The sequence below is a fragment of the Rosa rugosa genome, chromosome 6 (genome assembly GCF_958449725.1).
Source record: "Rosa rugosa chromosome 6, drRosRugo1.1, whole genome shotgun sequence".
Lineage (NCBI taxonomy): Eukaryota > Viridiplantae > Streptophyta > Magnoliopsida > Rosales > Rosaceae > Rosa > Rosa rugosa.
In genome coordinates, this window is record NC_084825.1 from 5,774,045 (window position 1) to 5,796,410 (window position 22,366).

A 22,366-nucleotide genomic window follows, 5' to 3' on the forward strand; every position below is an offset into this window, starting at 1 on the left:
TTCTTCGACGGCCTCGGGTTGGGTGGAGATGCCAAGAAGGAAGTGGTTGGGGGTAAGAGGGCCGACGGCGGCGGCGGTGACCACAAGCATAGCAAAACTCCATGGATGGCTCCTTTGAGTCTGAGGTGGCTGAGCTCTCTCTAAGGATTGCTTCCTTTTTCTTTTTCTACTTCAATTTCATGGTGCCTCTTTTTCTACTTCAATTTTATGAATTGGATCATTGACCCACCGCGGTGGTATTGGGGATTGTTTGGATACATACCGCACCGATCAAAGGCTGCTGAGATCGGAGCTTTTCGGGTTTGATTTAGGTGAGGATTTTGGTTGAGCTTCAATTGAAAATGGAGATGGCTATGGGTTAGTGAGGATTCTGGTCCTTGATGAACAGAGACGAAAATGAAGAGATCTCAGAATGGGTTTATGATGGAGGTTCGTTTGGGAATTTTTTGTGATGGAAGAAATCTAACAAAAATGGGTTTATGAACGGATCAAATTCCTCTCTTTTTATTTTTATTTTTATTTTTATTATTTTTACGAGCTTAGAGAGAGAGAGAGAGAACCAGAAAAAAAAAAAAAAAAAATAGAAGAAAAAAAGACAAAGAGAAATTAGAAAAAGAGAGACAAAAATAAAAAAAAGATTTTGGGGGTAGAATAGTCATTTTAGACATATTTTGGACCTGTTGTATGAGAATTAGAAAGAATAAGGACTATCCAGTTTAATTTGAAATGCGAGGGACTAAACTGTTTTTCAGGGAAAAGTTTGAGGAGTAACAAGTATTTAATCCTTAAAACAAGCTTCAGTTGGTTCGTTCGAAAAAAAAAAAAAAAAAAAAATCTCTAATTTGGTATGTTGTTTCATAGTGATTATTTCACACCCGCTCGTGTCCGAAAATAGAAATAATATGAAATCTATTATAAAAAACAATCATACAGATAGGTTGGTATGAATACATGGTTGTATCAACCAACCGAAAAAGAGATAACAAAGGACTGGTTACCAAAATTGTAACTAGAAACTTAAATGCATCAATTCCCTATAAACTTCTGTTTCTTGGCGGTGTTCATGTACGGTTTGAGGACCCATTCATTCTGGGCTTCATTCTGATCCACTGTTCCTAACTTTATCTGCGTCACAAAGCCAGAAAGTGTAAAGTTGTAAACAAGGTTATATCAACGAAACTTCCCAAGAGAACATTGATATAAAGAGATCTCAAATAATGTGACACATTAGCAAAGAAAAGTACATTATTTAACAAAGAAACTGACATTTCATCAATAGAAGAAACTGGCAAGCAGTTTAGAAACTCCATTCCAAAATCTGGTAATGCCGACGTAACTTTTTGGCAGTGTATCATTTTCATTTTAACTTTTAAAGGAACACATACTCCAACCATTGAAAATGATTGCTTGGATAGTGCATGAACATTTCTAGTTGAAGGCTATGCTTGGTTGAGCTAAAATTGGAGAAAAAACTCAAATTCCCATATTTCAAACATTATCCAAGAAGATAACATATCCAAGAGAGAGTATTCTCCTAACCTAGATGGGGATCTTAAACGTAAAAGTTTTTTGGGCCACAGGGAAGGAAGGTAACATTAAGCAACAGAGAAGTAATTGAACAATATATACAAGAACAGTAAATTAAACTACACAAAAGAGAAAAACAAATGCCGCAGCCACCATTTTATGAGGGGCAGGGGTGTTTATAACATATATCTTTAACAGCTGTTGTCCAAACAATGTCAATAACATACATCATGTGAATGTAAACTGATGAATGTAAAAGCACTAACCTTGAAAAGCTTCAACTCAAACCGCGGACCAATCTCCTTCAGCTCAATGGATTTAGGACCTCCAGGCTTGTCATAAATATGATGCCTGTAGGTTTTCAAATTGTTAAAGAAAAAGCAAAGCACGCATGTGCACACTAGGCACAGAGGAGATTGGTAGATAAGAAAATATCACTATCTAAGTTATATGATGGATCCAAAGGTACAACTGCTTACTAAATCAATACTAAAAAGTGAATGAGACAACAAACCTGAATGAAATGTAGTCCTGCTCATTCGAAAAAGTGATTATGCGTTTTGTATCTGGCTTTGGCACTGGAAAAAGATGCTTTAAAATATTTGCTGTCCGCTCACCCAACTATCAACAATCAGCAATCAAGAAAATGTAAATGTAATTATATAATAGGAAAGTTAATAGGTACAACTCAAACATGGAGGGATGTGACTATACATATGAATGAGAGAGAGAGACTATCCATTTATATTACCATCAAAATAAGTGACCGAAGCACCTAAATCACAAGTAGGATAAATGGTGCTTCCAACAGTTAAACTTGATTTTCTTTGTCAATAATTAAGAGATAAAAACTGTAATAGTTATTCATTTAGACAAGGACTGTCATATATGAACAATTATATTGCCAATATACTGGGTACAGTAAAGTGAGTGAGAGAGAACAATTAAGATTTAGAGTAGAAATCTTTAGATGAGATATGATACCTTAGTCGTGAAATTGTTAATAATCAAATGTGGATAAGCCTGTGGCACCGTTCCCATGGCTTTCTTGTCCTTGATGTCATGTCTTGAAACCTATAAGTAGAAAATTATTATCAAAATGCCCAGACTATAATAGATCTAATGCAGAATGACAGTCACAAAAGCAGCAAGAAAGAGCAAGGAAAAAACAAAGAAAAGGGAGAGCAAGCTTAAACATAAACAATTAATAAAGTATGGTGTACTTTTTCCTAAATTCTGCTGCTTAAGTCCCCAATAAATTTGCTGTTATCTGGATTTTTTTCCAGCTGTTTTACATCAGTTTTAATATCATTATATTTGTCCTACATTAACACAAAGATTAATTACACTACTTACCACATTGCATAATTGAAAATAAGCTGTTGGTCCATATGGAAGGTGGCATACAATCAAACCATCAGGTTTACCACGATGTTCATGCACCAACACAACATCTGTGTAGTCATGTGCACGGCAACTTTCAACAATTTCAGAAATAACCTGCATGATTTGGGAAAAAATAAAAAATAAAAAATAAAAAATAAAAATTAGTCAAGTAGATGCTCAACAATGGAAGATGGCCAACGCTTCAGATTTCCAAAACCTATAGTCCACATACCAGGTAACACTAAGACAAATATTATCTCCAGTATTTTAGCCCTTCTTCAGACTTCCAAATTGTGTTATCAATTTTATTTACTTCATTTTATCTTGTTTTTCTATACTTCTTGTGAACTCAGGTAATGCCCCCTGGCAATCTCCTAATAGAGTACTAAGAGAAGTTATTTTTCTACAAGTAGCATTCAGGAAAAGAAGTAAACAATATAGCATCAGATCTTCAAGTTTTCAACTCTATTGAAGAATCAAAACTGTCCATGAAGCTGAAATAACCGGACATTTTACATTAGCAAAGTCATGTTGCTACTCACACAAAATGCAAGTCTATAATATTGATAAGAAAGAAGGCATGGAAGAGAAAAGCTTTATGCTGAAGTTCCAAATTAATCACACAAGGACGGTAGCTCCATTCCTTACAGATGCATTTGTATGGACATTAAAAAGACATGACTAGTGGCAAAAGGCAGCTAGCAAGCTGATTGTCTTATGGTTGTATAAAATGGTTAAGCAACTGAGTTTTCAAGAACAAATTTTAATATGACACGGAGGGTGTAATGTTTGTATCTATACTTCAAATGCCCTGGGCATAGTTTTAATATCCACGTAAGAATAACAGAAACAAAATTCAAAATTGCCATACCAAATGCATCATTAAGAAACCACAAATTCATGAAAAGACTATCGGGAAAAGAAAAAAAAAACAAAGAATCTTTGCAAAACAAGGCACCAACCTGACCACCACGATTTACTACTTGTGCATTAGGAAAAATAAGTTTCAGTTCCTGTAGCAAGTGTCATTTGAAGAAAAGAAAAAATGTCAATAATCGAAAACTACATTGCATGATTCCAACATGACAAGGATGCCGAAAGTGCATCTAGATGACTAAATTATATGATCTGCAATGAAAAAAGAGACTAGGCCAACCTTTGTGAATTGTATTAGTGGAGCACTCGGATCCCGGGAAGTAGTTAGCAAAATTTTGGGATCTCTTTCTGATGCTTTGGCATACTCATCATCGATATGTGTCCTTGGGACTAGATTTTAGAAAATGCATGAAGAATCAACAGCATGATAATATGTAAAACGAAAAATCAAATGACAATTACATGTAAAAGTATCTTTTTCAAATATTTATCAACTGCATGTTAAAGAAGCAATTATAATCCTGAGTCTTGTACATGTTAAATTGTAATCCCCATCAGATTGGAATGAAATAAAATTGAGTTTTCTTGAAGGCTTGGAGCTTTGGTTTCTCTTCTCCTACCCTATTCTCTGTTTTCTCCTCTCTTTGCTCTCTATTCCCTAATTTCTCTAAAACCCCAGCAGCTAAAACCTTCTCTTTCTTCTCAAATAACCTATTTCTTAAAGGTTCTAAAACTTCCTAGCCTACCATTGCTTTGTCCTACAGCGGAAACTAGATTTTCAGGAACTCAACTTCTTTAAAAATGACTCAGTAACTCTAAGGTGCACTACATGGTCTCAATTTCTCTATACTCAAATTTTATTGAAGATCCTAGAAAAGTCCTATTCTTAGCTAACAATACCTCATCTGTTAACTTAACTTCTTATATGGAGTAGCACTACAGTTGGCATAAGATCTTTCCAGATTTCAGAATTTAAACAGCAAACCGACAATCAACTCATATAAACAACTACAACTTGAAACATCTATTCCACATTATCTGTACGACAACTTGATAGTTGTTTGTCTCAAATCCAAACCTAACTTCTGAATCTGCAATGAATATTCAATAGCCTAGAGCCAGCCGACTAATTAATCCAACACTCATCCAAAATTACCAAAACTTAACCATTCATTCTTCTGACATTCTTTTTAATTTCCTTCTCTAAATCAACAGAACCATCAAAGATAACATCTTCCTTCCTCATTACTTGAACTCAAACTAGATCAACAAACATGAGCAAAAGTACCTCCATTACCACAAATGGTCAATTTCCCAAATATATTTACCAACAAAAACTAACAAACTACTGCAATCCACAACTTCTATTTACCAACAAACCCCAAAAAAATTACTGCAATTTCAAGCCAATGCCATCTGATAAATAAAATTTTCAGGCTTTAACAGAACTTGCATTCCCATAGAGTCATACCAGCAGTGTTTTCATCTTCGAGATCGATTTCTTGACGAAGCTTGGCCTCTTCATTTCGAAGCTCAGTAGGAATTGGTTTTCCCTCTGCAAAAAATTAACAAAAGGGCCCAGAACAATTAGAAATTGACTGACCCCAAAAAACAAAAGCTTGAGCTGAAAAATGAAGAACCCTCTATATACCTTGTAGAGCTTGTCTAATCTTGCGCTTCTTCTCGTACTGCGTGCGTTCTAGGGTTTCTTTACTCTTCCTGAACAAGTACTCCTTCTCTAACCTCGTATTTCTCCTCAACATATTCGGCTCTGTGAACCAAGCAAAAGGGTCTGCAGGGTTTCGAGGGTGCCGCTGGGTTTAGGGTTTAGGGTTTAGGAGCAAGTTTCGAGTTTTCGCTCTAGTCTAATTCGGCGTGAGGGTTTAGGAGCAGAGCAGAGCAATAGCAAACGACGCCGTTTCTAGCTGCTTTTTTCATACTTCAGCTGCATGGGTTAAAAAGTAAAAAAAACCTTTAGTTTAAAGTAACAGTGTTTTGGACAAAATAATTTTGAATTTACTCATAAAGTAATGAGTTCATTCACACCGCCCTTTGTGATTAATATATTTTTACTTGATAATTTCATGATCAAAAAGTTTATATTTTATAACATACAATAAAAATCAATTCTGTAAAAAATCAATTAAATTATAAATCCTTTAGTCATTCATTTGTATAAAACACATGGACGGTTTATTATTGAAGTAGTAACTGTTTGGTTGTCGATTCAATATTGATTCAGTGGATATCTCTATAAAAAAGATCTTTGAATGGTAATTTATAGTGAGATTATGAAATAAAGCTCATGGGACTAGCCCAAGTGGAGAGGGGGTGGGAATTGAGTCTGGACTATTCAATTTCAATTCCCGTCCAATATAACCCAAAAATAAAAAAAGATTATAAAGTGAAAATAAACATATTCAATAGGGAATGCATGTGCTCGTTTACTTCAGGGTGAACCTGAGAATTATCCATGAAAAAGTAGTATTTACATCAAAAGAGAAAATGTTCATGGAATAATGCATACATAAAAAAATAAAAAAAAATATAAAAGCTTATAGAAGATAGCTACTTAAACAAAGAAGAGGCTCCTATTAGAGAGTTTTTGCTCGTGATTGAATATTTGAATCAGTAGGAGAAAATTTTAGATCGTTATCTAGACAAAGGGGTATGTTCATGACTTTATCCTGCATCTGCATATATATGAGATTTGGGACATAGATTGGGGGACGTGGTATAACTGGTGGGATGATATGCATGTGACTGATGTGAGCATGTGAGAGGCGAATGCGCGCAGTTACAAATTACTACATTGATTTTGCTAATTACTATATTGCTGTTGATTTATTAAGTGTTTTCTAATGTAAAAAGGATGTTATGAGAAATTTTGTTCAGGAAACCAAATTTATTGTTCTTGATAATAGTATAGATTTTTTTTTTTGAATAAGATAATAGTATAGATTATGGCCTTACAAAATATGTATATGTATAATGTATATATTTATGGAAAATACTTTAGTATAAGGGTAGCTCGGTACAAGGGTAGACTAACTCTATGCATGTCTATCCATGTACTGAGCTAGTCTACCTCTGTATTGAACCTAGTCTACTTGATGTATCGGTACATTAATGTACTGTAGACGATCCCTATATTTATACTATGGATAAAATTTAGAAAGAAAAAATATTTCTAGCACACGGATTTGATAAACGTTTATAAACACAGACACTGGTCTTAGAAGTAACTAGATTGAACTTGCAATAGCTCTAGTTGGGCCAGTAATTTTGCAGTTGCTGATTTCAATCTGGAGTCACCCTGCTGGGCTAGATCAATGAGCACCACCTGGGCAGATTCCCCATACTTGTCTCTGTGTTCCTCAACTTCAAATATCTTCTCCAATATCCACAGTGCTTTCTCTTGAGCCTTGATGCTCCCTGATTCCAGGACTTTTAAGATCGCCGGAATGCCTGACTTTTTGGCTATGTAATTGCTTCCGCTTTCCCAAATTTCATCATGCAAGAGAGTTGCAAGAGCACCGAGCACAGCTTCATCTGCTTCCCTCTCCTTACCTTCCAATATTTGGATCATAGGAGAGATGGCACCTGCCTTGACTAAACAAAATGTGCTTTTCACCAAGCAGTGGCCTCCATGAACTTCACAAATTGCATCTGCAGAAGGAGGAACACACGACCACCTTAATGCCCTCAACTTCTTTAGAGATGATGAATTCTGCGATAGTTGAGCTAGTGAAGTTGCAGCCCTGCACTTGGCAACCAATGATCCACTGGAGAGTGACTTTACAAGCAAAGGAATCACTCCATGTTCTGCTGAATACAACTGTAATTTCTTATCAGAGGGATTTGTGAACCGGATAAACACCCCCGTGATGCTTTCTACCAACCAGCAAGTTGTTTCTGTTGAAATTTCGGATTTTGAAGTCATTAAGGATACCAAAATGGGCAACAAATTCGCTCGCTTTAACATATCTGTAACCTTTTTATCACTGATGGGAAGATGGCCAAGTATGCCAACTGCAGCAGCTTTTTCACTGTCCAATGTTGAGGACAAGATAATATTGATAAGGATTTTGATATAGGTTTCTCCTAGTTGGTCTGTCAGCTCTTCTGGCAAATCTTTAGAGAGAGTGTAAAGCAGATTCAAGGCACTGCTCCTGATTTTAATGTTAGTTTCCATCAGGAAAGGTAGGAGAAGCTGAAATGCACCGTTTTCCTTCATTTTTCTTCTAACTCTGGATGCTCTAGAATGGGAGGCAATGCTGTTAAGTGCTTGCAAGAGGTGATTTTGGATTACCGGACTGGAAAGATTTAAGAGTGAAAGCATCTGCTGAGCCACATCTTGGTTAACCAGAATAGATTCCGATTGCGCAATCCTTGCAAGAATTGCTGATGCAGGCTCCCGAAGTGTCATGAGCACAGATGTTACAGAGAAGAGTAGCTGCAGTAGAGATGCTACAATGCCTGAACTGATCAGCCGTTGGATGTTTTCTGTCAGGTTAGACAGATTTTGCAAGGCACTTAAAGCAGATAACTTGGCTTCGAGCTTCCCTGTGCTAAACATTCTGACAAGAGGTTCAATTGCACCATCCTCTCCAAGGGATGCTCTGCTTTGATCAGTGAGCTCCATCCTTGAGAGTGCCGTTGCCATCAGGATCTTACTCATGTCAGAACCTGCATACAAAGGCATGGTATGTATGAATTATCAACTGTTCTGGAATTCAAAAGATTCTAATATAGTCAAATGTCTCATTGACCAAAGACAAGTGATCTATATCTGCTGAGCCCCTTGGTTATGTGCTAAATAGCTCAGCTGTATGATAACCTAATGAACCTGTAAAGTACTGAATCTGTTGTTTCAGCTTTAATTGGTACGTATTGCTAGATGCTAAAAATATAAACCCAAGGCCAAATGCAAGGGGGATCATCACTGACTGAAGTTATGCATGAAAGCAATACTAAGATCCTTTACCTATGATAAGCTACAAATTAATTCAAATAACAGAAGGATCACTCATTTTCCAATGTTATGGTTTTGATAATTAGCTATGGTTACACAATTTTGCTATTAAATAATATCAGAAAGCTCATACATAATCATGAAAAACACATATTCATAAAACAAAAGAGATGCAAAAGTGAGAGCTAGGAGGCTGTGATTCACCTTCTTTGAGGTACTGCACTAGTGGCTTGAAGTAACCGGCTTCTGCCATATGAAGTGCGTTTTGCGTGTTACTAGACAATGCTTTCAACAACTTCCCAGCATGATGTGAAGCAACAGCATCATCCCCATTTAGCAAGGCAACCAACATAACAATACACCCTTGAATACGGCCAAGCCGGCGCCTGACTGACTGAAGACCTGAAAGATCCAGCAACAGCCCCACAGCTTCTCTCCTTTCCTCTTCATCTCGTACCAAAACTTTCACAAGCGCAGACAAAAGTCCAACATCTGCCATCATCTCCTGCACACTACTTTACAATGTAAGATAGCCAATCCACATTAAAAATCCCAGACTTTCAAGATTGATGTGAAGAAAAGAAAAATTACCTTGTTATCAGCATTATCTGAAGCAATGGTTCTCAATAACTGAACTATACTCAACCGATTGTCTGAATTACTTGAACCTAACCGATTAAACAGAATCGGAATAACACCCTCATCATTAATCCATTCACTGCTAACCCTTTTATCACCAATCAATTCATTCAATTCCAAAAGAGCATACTTGAGTTGTTCATCATCACCACACTTCAATTGCAAAGCAACATCATCAATACCAAAACAAACCCTTTTAACCTCTTGTATTTCCTCTTCAATTTCCAACTCACTCACAACCCCAGAATCATAACTAGTACTTGGAAATGAACTCATATCAAACCTGGTACTCATCAAATCCTTGTGCAATGCCCCAATCTTGTCCTTCAAGTCTGTGGACACTTCTAGACTAGCCAAGAGCACTAGGCCTAATGACCTTCCAAGATCATGAACCACTTCCTCAACTTGTTTAGTAAATGATTTGGTATCAGGTTTTTTCACTAAAACCTTGGCTCGCTTAAGCTCTAACCCAAGAGACTCCACAGCTTTCTTCAAAGGTGGGTGGTCCTTAAACTTAATGTTGTCCCTTAAATCATCAAGAATCGGGTCAAACTTCCCAACTAGGATTTCAACTTCATCAAGCACCTCTCTTTGCGTTTCAGAATTCTGAGCCAGAGAAATGACCTCATGAACCAACCCTTTTAGCTCTGACACTGTTTCTGTAAAACCCAATTCCTCCATATGTTTCATTGTAAAGAAAGACAGAAGCTTATGAAACCAAGAACAGAGATGTATGTGTATATATGTATATATTCAAGAACAGAAGAGAGAAGATACAAGGAAACTGTTGGGCAAAACCAAAGTATGAAATCAAAAGGCCAAACCCAAAGAGAAAGCAAAAGACTTAAAAAAATGGACTGATATTCATTCTTAGCCGTCTTGAAGAGAAAAGAATTAAACAAGTGAAAGAAAAGAAGAGTTGGATTGTATTTGGAAGTTTGCAGTTTGGATTTTGGTGAAGGAGGTACCAAAAGGGTCAGTGTCTGTCTGCTTTGACTCGGTAAATTATTGTCATTATTTGCAAGAAGAAAATATCTTCCTCTTCTTCTTCGTCTTCCATTGAAGGAGTCAAAGAATGGCCATTATTTCTCTGTCTACAAGCTTTTTGGTTCCATTCTATGTCTGTTTTCCATTTGCTTGCTTTGGTAGTTTGGATTACTTTTTTAATGGTTTCAGTCTGCCGGAGCTTTTTATATTAAGTCTGGGTCAACTGCGTATGTCTGTCTGCATTTATTTCTGAGTATTCAATGCTAATGATCCAAAGATCAAGTTGTTGAAGAATTTTGGGGGACTACAAGAGAGTTACTTTTGGTTTGATTGCCTTTAATACATTCTAGAAGGTGTGCTATGGGAAAGCTTCGATGCATTTTCTCTGTCATTGTGATCTCACTGCATTTTCTGAGTCACTGTGACGTCAGTGCATTTTTCATATACTATTGCAATTTAGGATGGTTGTATTTTTTTTTTTTTTTTTTTTTAATCTTGCAAGACTTTAAAATGGTTTGGTCATTGAGATCATGAATTAATAATAGTTTCTTTGTCGTGGTTATAGAAGTTCACATTCCATTCTCTCAGGTTAGACGCTCGACATCTCATTATTCGCGTTGGTTTGATTATCAACGGTCTACATTCAAAACCCACCTCGCACTTTGATGACTGACTCTTAACTTTGAAGTCTTGTATGCGTAACCTTGAAATCAGTGGTGAAGTCTCCTTTAACCCTTAAACCAATAATCAGAACAGAACTTCGAGCACATAATGCTGATCATTTTCGGATATAAATATGGGTTTCACAAAAGCAGCCGGGGTGGATCTCACAGTTATGTTGGACCGTATTGCGGCCCGTGTTATGCGTACTAGCTTTTTACCCTTGTATCTGCACAGACTCATAAAGGCTGGTAAAAAAAATAAAGAGGTCGTTAATTTTGATTTATCTGTTTATCCAGTTACTTTTAGATTTGAAAATTTGAAATGAATGCAGTTATCTATTTTATACTTGAAGTTATATATCTCATACTTTTTTCATTACCCACGACCCCACGTCTCTCTTCCATAATTATCTATTTATTTATTTATTTTTAATTACTTCTTTTATTTATTATTATAATAACTCTTATATTTATTTATTTATTTATTTAAATTAACTCAATAAGAGTAATTAAGCGAGTTTGGTGAAGCTTTTTGAGAACTTTGCTTAGTAGTAGAGATATATTTGTTAATGATATAGGAGTGAAGTGTAATTCCAGTCCTAATATAAGCGTGGAACACAACAACAATCCTATCAGAAACCAACAAACAACGCCTGCCATCAACACCAACATTATCACAACAGTCCGGTGCTACAAAGTAGAATTCTGAATATAAAGCAGAATACACCAAGCCAAGACAAAAGGGAACCTCTACACCAAGACAAATGTCATGTGTACTGTTGTAAATCCCTAAACTCAATCATGAATTCATGATATGTATATTCTTTTTCCTTGAAGATGAGCCAACTTTTTGATATTATTTACGAATGTCACTTAACCAAAAATAAGGTTAGATAAAAAATTCATATTCTATAATAACAAGGAGGCGGATCAACAGGCCCCTAGTTTTTAGTTAATTAACTTTTTTTCTCATTCTCCTTCAAATTCATTTAGTGCATATAACTTAAAAACACTCAATAATTACAAGCACTTCATCTCCTCAAGTTATATTCATCTGTTGCAGCAAAAATAATATATTAGGAAAATAAAATTGAAAAAGAACTTTCATTTTGATAGACTTGCAACTTGAGTACCTAATTAAGGAGTAAAATCAACAAACCAAGAATTTTTTTCTAACCTCTAAACAAAGTTTATTCTATGTTACATGAAAATTTAAAATTAGTTTTTCAATTGATACCCTGCAATGAGTGAAGTTAGAGGAAAAGTCACACAGTAGAGCCTTAAGGTTTTGAGCAAAGCGTGGCAGCAGAGACTTTCCGATTGCCATATGTTTTTTGGCACCAGCGAGCTTCATTGGAGGTCATGGGAACGCTAGGCATAAGTTCAACATTGCGTGGTGGTGAAGGAGATCAGTACGTTTTCCGGCTTGGTTTGATCGATGGTCTATAACTCACGAATCGAGGTTGAGGCGCGCGTGATTGGCATCAGAGATCTAGGTCGAGTGCGTGGGAGTCCAAATCGGTTTTGGATCTCTTGCTTGCTATGTTACTCGAGTTGATTTCATGGTGGTACGATGAAGACTTCTGATCGCTAGTGGGCAGACTCGAGTGGGTTTTGACAGGGAGTTAATGACATGATAATGTTCTGGAAAGACTGACCGCCAAGGCCTGTTGGCATGTGTTACTGTGCCTTTGAGCCCAAACTCATATATGCGCTATCTGGGCCTAATCCATGAGCTATCAAGGAAGGTTTCTTGCCACTGTCACTTATTACTTACTGGATTGGGATGGCCTAACCTAAGAATTGGACATTCTTGGGCTTTTAGCTCGGTATATCGTGTTAAAATGCCTATCTGTTCAGATCATTTTATTGGAGTTTATAACTATCTTGAATGGCGGGCGCACCTTAAGTGGTTTATGGATGAGGAGTAACTCCTATTTGTTTGTTAAGAAGTGGCTTTTTGTTGGTACAACAATTGCGTGATTGGCTAATAGGAGGCTAACTGATGATTTGCCTAAAAGACATAGAGTTTGTTCTTTGTACTATAATTTGCTGCTATAGAAGCTTAAAGCAAACTTATAATGAGTTTGCATTTACTTGATAGAGTTCGGATTCTTGTCTGTTTCATGTTCAAGAGACTCTAGCCCTTTCCAAATCGGGTTGTGTCTGTAGTAAATGAAGGATTGAGAAAAAAGGAAAAAGCATACGCATATGCTTTTGTGTTCTAAAGTATGCATTGATAAAAAAAATAATTATTAAATCTCAACCATTAATTGTTATCTAATCCAATGGTTCAGAATTAGAGTATAATTTTAACTATAAATTATGTGGCTATTGATCTGCCCTCAACATAGCATCCAATTTATTTTAGGCAAACTAACACAACCCATACAAAAGCCCTTTATTTTTTATTTTTCATATTTTCTACAAAGCTATTTATTTAAGGGATAATTTTTTAGAGACAGACAAGTGAATATGACAGATGAGAATAAATACACAGTTTTATGTTGCTATAATTTTAATATTTGAATTTAATACATGTGGCTAAGATCCGTATAAAGTGCCTTAAAACTGTCCCTTAGGTTAGTAGGACTGACATTTTCTATACATGTATTTGAATAGTAGTTTTCATATGAGAGAAATTTTTTTATAGACTATGAGGGACAAATAAGTCTCAGTCATAATTTTTTATTTATTTATTTATTTATTTATTGTAAAATGAAGGATTCATAGATTTTAATATATGACCGTAACTTGAGTATAAAATAGTATAAAGACGACTGCTCGATGTAACACAATTTGAGCATCGAGTAGTTTATACCAAACAAAAACATTTCACCTTATATACACTCTATTCTACTTGATTCCAAACGTCGAGTGCTGAAACTAATTACTTCTGCCAAAGGCTTATAGAAATAGTAATAACCAAACTAGGCGATTAGCCTGGGCCAAATCTTACAAGAACCAGACCTAATATGGACGGGCAATGTAAATTGCACCCACAAACACCAAACCTAGGCCCAAAGGTCCAAACCCAAGCAAAGCTGACAAGAGCACATGTATGTACATGGGTTAATGCTCATACACCCCGAATCTGCCGAAATATTTCTCATACAACCCAATATCTTATTTTTATTCCTCTTTACACAAACATTTCTCCATTTTCTTCCTACCTACCCATCTTGTCTACTTTCATACCTTTCGTACCCTTCTTTGCTGTCTATTTCAATATCTATTAGTTTCTTTAAAGCAATTGATGAAACGTGGTGGGCCCATCAGAATTTTATTTGTTTAAATATAAGTGCAGTTGTTAAAGTCCATTCTCTATTTCAAAGGTAAACAGTACGCTTTACTATTCATAATTTCGATAGTTGACAGACTTGAGTTGAATGTTATCTGTAAAAATACCAGCAAAGAATTGAGAAAAGAAAGAGAAAAGTTGAGAAAATTGAAAGACTTCAGAGAAAGTCTTAAAAGAGAAACTCCTGGCTATTGGGATATTATATTCAGCACCCAGAAAAAAAAATTTATAAAGTTGAGCAAGATATTGAAAATATCTTATATATGCTTTCAGAGGAACAAAAACCTCTTGATTATTTGAGCATTGGTTAGATCCGCAAATCACTGGTATCAGAGCTTGTAAAGAGCTCAGCAGGGGAATCCCCAATGGGGACAATGTCTGATTTAATAATAGAGAGACTGAATTCTCTATTAAAATCGTCTGATGAAAAATATCAGAACCTGCAGCAAGAATTATCTAGATGTCAAAATCATCTAGAAAAAATACCTGCTATAATCCACCAATTAGAAAAATTGGAAAACAAACTGGATTATATCAAGGAACTTCCAAAAACGGAAGAAGAAAAGCTAACAAGTGTTAGTAGAAAAATCAATGAACAGCAAAAAACGCTGGATTCTATGAAAAATATATTGAAGGACAAGAAAATGGCTACAATAAAAACAAAAAAAGCTAATGGATTCAAACCATTAGAAAGACTAGAAAAGAATCTTGTTCCAAACATGATTTTTCTAGATCCATCAACTAGTTCTACTAGTATTCGGTATGAAAATCCGAAAGAAACTCGAGATGTCAAAATGATGAGCATCTTCGGGAAAAAGAAAGGAGTACAACTCCTAAATGCTGAAGAGTTCGAATACAATAAAATCGAACATGAGGTAAAAAACGCCTCAATTCCAAAGTTAGATTTTAAACAAATCTATAAAAGGGGAAAGTTTGACCTGATGGACAGCCATCATTTCAAATTACTGGAATTTACAACCCCTTCCACAACAGGAGAAACAGATCTCTTAATGATCACTCCTGCTAAAGTTGCCAGAGCAAAAACAAAAAATTATCAATTTATGCACATTGGAGCAGTCCAAGTTGGCATAAAACTTCTTGCCCGAGAAGGTATAAACTGTTCAGTTCTATGTGTCTTACAAGACAATAGACTAACAGATTTTCAAGCTAGTCTGTTGGGAACCCTTGAAGCATCCTTATGCAATCAAGTGGCCTATTTCAATTGCTTCCCAAATTTCTCAACCAGCTTGAAAGATGCAGCTCACTGTCTCAGACTGAGAGTCAAGACAGACGGCATATCCATGAAGAATGATATGCAAGAACTCGCAATAGTATACAGAATATACTATAAACTGATGAGTACCACAGTAGAGCCAAAGACAAGGATATCAAACATCCCTGGTCTTACTACTGGATTCCTCACCAGTCAGAAGAACCATTCACAACAGATTCACAAAGTTGCTTGGAATGAAGTAACTTTTCCTATTGAATGGAAATTATCTGGTCCGAAGCTACCAGCAGAAAGTGCAAAAGCAAAAATTTACGAAAGTAGAAAGACTGGAGAAATCAGTCTAAATTTTGACAATCACAGAAAAAGTGATGTCTGTCCTGAGAACATCAGGATAAACAAAAATCTTCTTAGAAGAAGCTACAGCACTAGAGAAGAAGCTAGTGTTAGTGGTACAAAATACTCTGAAGAACCAACAGAGTCTATCACTGAAGAAGAATTAGAAGCTGATCTAAATATACCAGTAAATGTGTTTAGAGCACAACAGCTCTATGATCTCAATAGAGAAGCAGATTCCTGCGAAAATCCTGAACGATTAGAAAAACTAATCGAAGAAATGAAAAGGTTCAATCCAGGAAAGGGAATAAAACTCCTTCCCTATCAAGATATTGAAATGGAAGAAGGAGAGAGCTTCAAAACTTTCATCATTAGAGAAAAGGGAAAACTAAAACTCCCTATACAGAAAGCCCCTACGGGCAGAAATGGAGAAAGAAATTCTCAAAGATTTGTCCCAGAGGACAAGATACCCAGAGTACCAATTTCCAATTATGGTATCTGGCTAGATCTAGACAAAGCTCTAGACAAGAGAAAAACTCTTGACCAATGGGTAGATAGCCTGATGATGGCCTCTGCTCTTACCCTTGGAAAATTTGAAGCTCCTGATCTTCAGATGTACTTTGAAACTACTCTCACCGGAGTAGCCAAGAAGTATTACTTCTCTTTTAAAGAGACAGCCAGAGGAAAAGAGTGGTTAGAAGAAATCAAAACTTCGAAATCTCCGTATGATTTTGCAGTACCCCTGTACGATCAGTTCTGTGGAGATCTCTCAAATCTGAGTGAGAAGGCTAAAGAAACGGCCAAATCGAATATCTATGCTCTCAAAATCTGTGACATGAGATATTTTGAAGAATACTTGAATGAATTTCAAGAATATTACTGTACGATTGGTGAACTAGAGAATACTGATCTAGTCAACCTGTTGCACAGGAAACTCCCTGAACCATGGAGAACAGCTGTGAGAGAAAGCATAGCTGAAAAACCAATTGAAAGATTTTCAGTTAGAGGAATTGCCGACAGAATCCGGCAATTACTAAAAGAACAATGCAAAGCCAATCTTAGAGCTAAGATGGCCAAGAAACAACTCAAAGGAGTTGAAAATTTCTGTTACGGAATACTGGATATGCCAACCAATTGGGGATGTCATGAATCCAAGATCCACAGAAAAAAGAAAGAAAATTATTACTCCAAAAAATTCAAAAGGAGTAACAAAAAAAAAGATTGGAAATTCAAGAAAAATTCCAATTTCAAGAAACAACAGGATGAAGATCCTAAAAAGAAATTCTTCAAGAAAAGGAAGAATCACCATGTCAGTCATAAACAACGAAGCAAGAAAGCTTGCAGATGTTGGTTATGCAAAGCAGAAGGGCACTATGCCAATGAATGTCCGGAAAAGGGTAAAAGATCTACTAAAGCTGTGTTTGAAGAATACGAGCCTATAGTAGAAACAACTCATATGAAAGGCTATGAAATAGCCTATTCTGATGATGAAGAAGATGACAGATCAGTTTATTATGCCTGGTCTGAAGAATCTGAAGAATCATCTGAGTCTGAAACAGATTCTGAAGTAGAATACTTCGAATCCAGACAGATGAATGTCTTGAAAGTCAAAAACTGGAAAGAAAGCAAGACAGAGTCATTAATGTCTTCTTATCAGGTGAACCCTGGTACATTCGTTTGTGACTACTGCCTATGTCACGAAAAGGATGGTCTCCCTATGTTCTGTGAAGAGTCAAAAAAGACTTATCACAAAGAATGCTTCATAGCTGAAGCAAGAAGAAAAACCAAGCATGGCCTTATCAGCCTGTTGGTTGAACAAGAATATGAAGAATATTTCTCTGAACAAAAAGAGAAAGAAGTAGAAACTTTGTTCCAAGAAATCATGGAACCATCTTCCTCAAAAATAAAGAAGGAAGAAATCGATGAAGATATAGAACTGGTTGAATCACCAGAAATTGTTCCAGAAGAATGCAAACCATTCATACCAAAGGAACAAGCTCAAGAAAATGAGCTTCAACAATCGAAAATCGTCTCTACTAGTAGATACAGCAACTACATAGAGATTGGATTAAAATTCCCTGATCACAAGAAATATCATCTACATGCATTTGTGGATAACGGATCAGGATTTACTGTTGCAAAGAGATTTGCAATCCCAGATGAACTCTGGAAAGAAGATAAGAAAAGAACAGCTACTGGTGTCACCTTTGACGGAAGCCACCTTACAATGGACAAAGTAGCAAAAAATGTTCATATCACCATTGGTGGAGGAACATTTATCATCCATAATGTTTGGCAATCTGAAGGCCAAGGATAAGATTTCTTGTTTGGAAATGATTTTATTCTCCAACAGAGATTCATCCAGGATGAAGAAGCGATAGGCTTCAAAAAAGGAGAACGGGTGTTCTGGGCTGATCGGCTTACTCAAGCCAAAAGTGTAGTAGGACCAAACTTTACTACACAATATCAGAGATCGCAACAGAATAGTGGTGATCTTACCCCCTACAAACCCAAATTCGAACCAATACTCTAAATCAAACAACAAGAAGAATTACTTGTTGAAGAATCTTCTGAAGAAGAAGAAGAAGAAACTAGTGAAGATGAAGAAGCTAGTTTCATCCATGAGCATAACCTCAAGCATTTTCAGAATAAACTTGAATCTCAGAAAATTCCCACTCTTGATAAAATCAAGAAACTACTCGAACATAATATCGATGTAGACCCTCAGAAATTTTGGGAAAAAGACCCAGTGGTCTGTGAATTAAAATTACATGACATGAATGCTATCTGTCATTTCAAACCCATTCCTCAGTACAAAGAGGAAGATAAAAAACAATTCAGAAAAGATATTGAAGATCTCCTGAACAAGAGATTAATTCAACCTTCCACTAGCCCTCATCATGCTCCAGCATTCTACGTGAGAAATCATGCAGAAAATGTCAGAGGAAAAACTAGAATGGTAATTGACTACAGAGATGTCAATAAGAAGACCGTGAAAGACGGTTATCAAATTGCTCAAGTACGAGTACTGATCAACCAGCTCAGAGGAGCTAAAGTCTTTTCAAAATTCGATGCAAAGTCGGGTTTTTGGCAAGTCAAGATGCATCCTGAGAGTGTCCCTCTCACTGCATTCGGAACACCACAAGGTCATTACTAATGGTTAGTAATGTCTTTTGGTCTAAAACAAGCTCCCTCAATCTTCCAAAGAAAGATGGATGACATCTTCAAACGTGTTGCAGAGTTCTGCGTCGTCTACATAGATGACATCCTGGTCTTCTCCAAAAACAGAGAAGAACACATGAAACACCTCCACGAGGTTGTAAAGCTGATAGTTCAACATGGAATTATTCTAGGAGAAAAGAAAATCTTCTTTATCCTCGATTAAGTTGATTTCCTAGGAATAAACATCAAGAATGGACTGATAAAACTCCAACCTCATATCCTTGAGAAGATCTGGAAATTCCCAGATAGAATTCCTGATACTAAGAGTCTAGAGAGATTTTTAGGTGTCATAAATTATGGGAGAGATTTCATTCCCAAAATCTCAGGATTAACAGCAATGTTATCTCCTAAGACAAGTTCCAAAAGAAAATGGAACTTCACAGAAGATGATGAAAAAATTGTGAAGCAGATAAAAAATCTCTGCAAAAACCTCCATTCTCTTCAACAACCAGAGGAAAATGATGAGAACATCCTCCAAACAGATGCGAGTGATAATTATTGGTCCGGTGTTGTTCTGGCAAAAACGCCTGGAACTAACATTGAAAAGATCTGCAAATTTTGTAGTGGCAAGTTCAGCCCTGCAGAACTAAACTATCCCACAGGGGAAAAAGAAATTTTGGCTGTCAAGAAAACGATTTTAAATTCTCCAGCTTTTCTTGGAAAACCCTTTACTGTCCGCACCGATTGTGCTAGAGTAAAGAATTTCAAAAATTTTAAACTTGATAAAGCTGCTGATAGAGGAAGATTAGCAAATTGGCAATTGTTTCTTAACCAATATGATTATAATGTTGAATTAATTGCAGGAAACAAGAACTATCTTCCAGACGCCTTAACCAGAGAAATGGCAATGTTCAGTCGAAAAGATGACGACGAAGGTCGCAATCCCAGGAATAGAAAAACTGGGAAAGAACATGAACCTGCTGAGGATCCTAAAGAAAAAATCCTCAAAAAATTTCTGCTAGGCCCAAAAAGACTAGCCCCAACTGATCAATCCCAGGGTAAAGGATTGGCTAGCCCGTCTCAAACGGCAGTAAAGGCTCATCAAGACCGTTGACGGCTGTTGCTTGGCCAAAAAGCAAACCTACTCCAACTGGAGTAATAAATGTTTTTAATTATGAACTTCAAACTTTTGATGCTCCTGTGTTTAGAACTGGCAGGAGACTTGCTTACCACCAGAAAGCAATTTTGGATAATCTCCTATTTGCCTTTCAGGAAAGAAGCAGTGGTCTGATGTTTCCAGCTCTCTTTGCACTAGCTGAAGAACTCTATGAAAATGCTAGACCACAGTTTGAAGAATCTACACAGCAGAGTGTTGTTCGAAAAGAAAAAATCCACTTCCTCGAAGATCCAGAAAGTGCTAGAGTCCCTATCATAGCACTAAAAGAATCAGACTGGCATGAATTCCATAGTCTGATAGGAAGTCATAATTCTGAGGCATGCATTCCTCCAACTCTATTCATTATAGCAGGACCCTATGTTGGAAGATACCTGGTCAATGTTCAGAGCGAACATCCTCAAGAACACAAGCTTTGGCTTGTTGAAAATGGTTTTGTCCATAATCTGTGGACTAAAACAAATTATGATCTCAAAGGCCTGCCCCCTATCATTGTCAACACATTCAAAAATGTCAGAAAAAATGACTGCATGCTTCGACTGAAGTTCAGATCCACTCCACCAGAATGGATCCAGAAGGCAAATGGTGAGGTTGAATACATTTCTCCATATCATTATGTGAGAATTATTCAAAGAAGATATCTTCAGCCTGTCTGTGTTGGATATAATGGCCCGCCAAATTCAAGCATCCCATGGATGAAAGACATGACTCTGGAATACATCAAAAAGATCATCTCTGAAGATACAAAGAATACCTTCCTGGCAGCAGGAGAAAAAACCATTATTACTGCTTACGATCCTCCTGACGTAGTCAGCAGTAAGAAAAGAGATAGACTCGACACTGGCATGCTTACAGTGGGTTGAAAGGCTTGAAACAGACAACCACTACAAGATGTATGTTGATACAGATGTCGAGGATAATGCAACAACTGCTCGAATGGCCCAGGCAGATAACGACTCCTTTGTCCTTGGCCACAACTCAGAAACTGACGAGAATATGTGAAGCTACAGGTGAAGAAAAAGCACAAAAAATTGCAACTGTAGACTTTTAGACTTTTCTAAAGCTACTTTTGCTTTTTCAAAAGAGAAAGTGAAAAACATTTCACTATAGTGTTTCCTGCTTTTCCCCGTCCGACCTCCATCATCAGGAGCACTCAGAAAAGCAGAAAGTCACGGAGTTGTTCTGTACATTTTTATGTTTTGAATTCTGATTTGAGTTCCGCTCCCTATAAAAAGAGCTTTAGGTTCTGTTGTAAGGCATCAGAAAATTGAGCAGAAGAGTCTTCTCTCAAGAAGTAAGAAAGCCATAGTAGCAGTGTGCTTCCCTTCTTGTCTAGTGTGAAGTAGTGTGCTTTCATTTCAAGTAAGTATTTGTTCTCATTCTTAAGAGAGCTAAACAGTCTTTTGCTGTTTACCTGAGAATGAGGCTCTGAATTACTAGTAAAGAAGGGTACGAAAGGTAGACAAGATGGGTAGGTAGGAAGAAAAGGAAGAAATGTTTGTGTAAAGAGGAATAAAAATAAGATATTGGGTTGTATGAGAAGTATTTCGGCAGATTCGGGGTGTATGAGCATTAACCCTCAAATATAAATACATGCTAGTAATTCAGAGCCTCATTCTCAGAGCATTAACCCTGAATTACTAGCATGTATTTATATTTGAGGGTTAATGCTCATACACCCCGAATCTGTCTAAATACTTCTCATACAACCCAATATCTTATTTTTATCTCCCACTTGGACTATCACTGGTTGTCAAGGACAACCAAAACTGAATAACATTAACTCGTTCACAACCAACTGAAGTGTGCACCAGAATAAGGAAAAGTCTCAAAATCCATTCAGCATGGTCAAAACACAGTTTCTTATGCAGAGCAAGGAAAAGCATACACTTTAACAAAAATGCAGCACTTCCAGACCACTAACATAAGCCCCTGCATTCCACATATGCTATTAAAAACAAAATGATGCAGTATATCAACATCGTGTATTACCAGAAGATCATATACCTAAATGGTCCAACTGAATGTTTCAAAATGAAACTCAAGCAAAACCGAAAACACTGATGGTCTTAATGCTTGTACTTTAAACTGAAGGAACATGTTCACTGAAGTT

At 36.6% G+C, this 22,366-nt stretch overlaps 3 protein-coding genes across 3 annotated transcripts in view; all 3 read right to left on the minus strand.

Moving 5' to 3' along the window:
* The window catches only part of LOC133715936 (uncharacterized), a 41,941-nt gene that overhangs the window by 4,753 nt on the left and 14,822 nt on the right, over window positions 1-22,366 (minus strand). The gene's annotated exons all lie outside the window — the stretch shown is intronic.
* Window positions 883-5,681, minus strand: LOC133715542 (uncharacterized). The gene is made up of 9 exons (XM_062142076.1): window positions 5,441-5,681; window positions 5,261-5,344; window positions 4,070-4,179; window positions 3,876-3,926; window positions 2,884-3,027; window positions 2,512-2,601; window positions 2,042-2,148; window positions 1,794-1,878; window positions 883-1,125 (listed from the first exon to the last, which is right to left on the minus strand). The coding sequence occupies exons 1-9, from the start codon at window positions 5,550-5,552 to the stop codon at window positions 1,027-1,029; spliced, it is 882 nt and encodes a 293-aa protein (XP_061998060.1). The 5' UTR covers window positions 5,553-5,681; the 3' UTR covers window positions 883-1,026.
* Window positions 6,759-10,529, minus strand: LOC133715839 (U-box domain-containing protein 24-like). Its single transcript, XM_062142502.1, has 3 exons — window positions 9,356-10,529; window positions 8,969-9,269; window positions 6,759-8,478 (listed from the first exon to the last, which is right to left on the minus strand). Exons 1-3 carry the CDS (start codon window positions 10,091-10,093, stop codon window positions 7,025-7,027), a joined length of 2,493 nt encoding a protein of 830 aa, XP_061998486.1. The 5' UTR covers window positions 10,094-10,529; the 3' UTR covers window positions 6,759-7,024.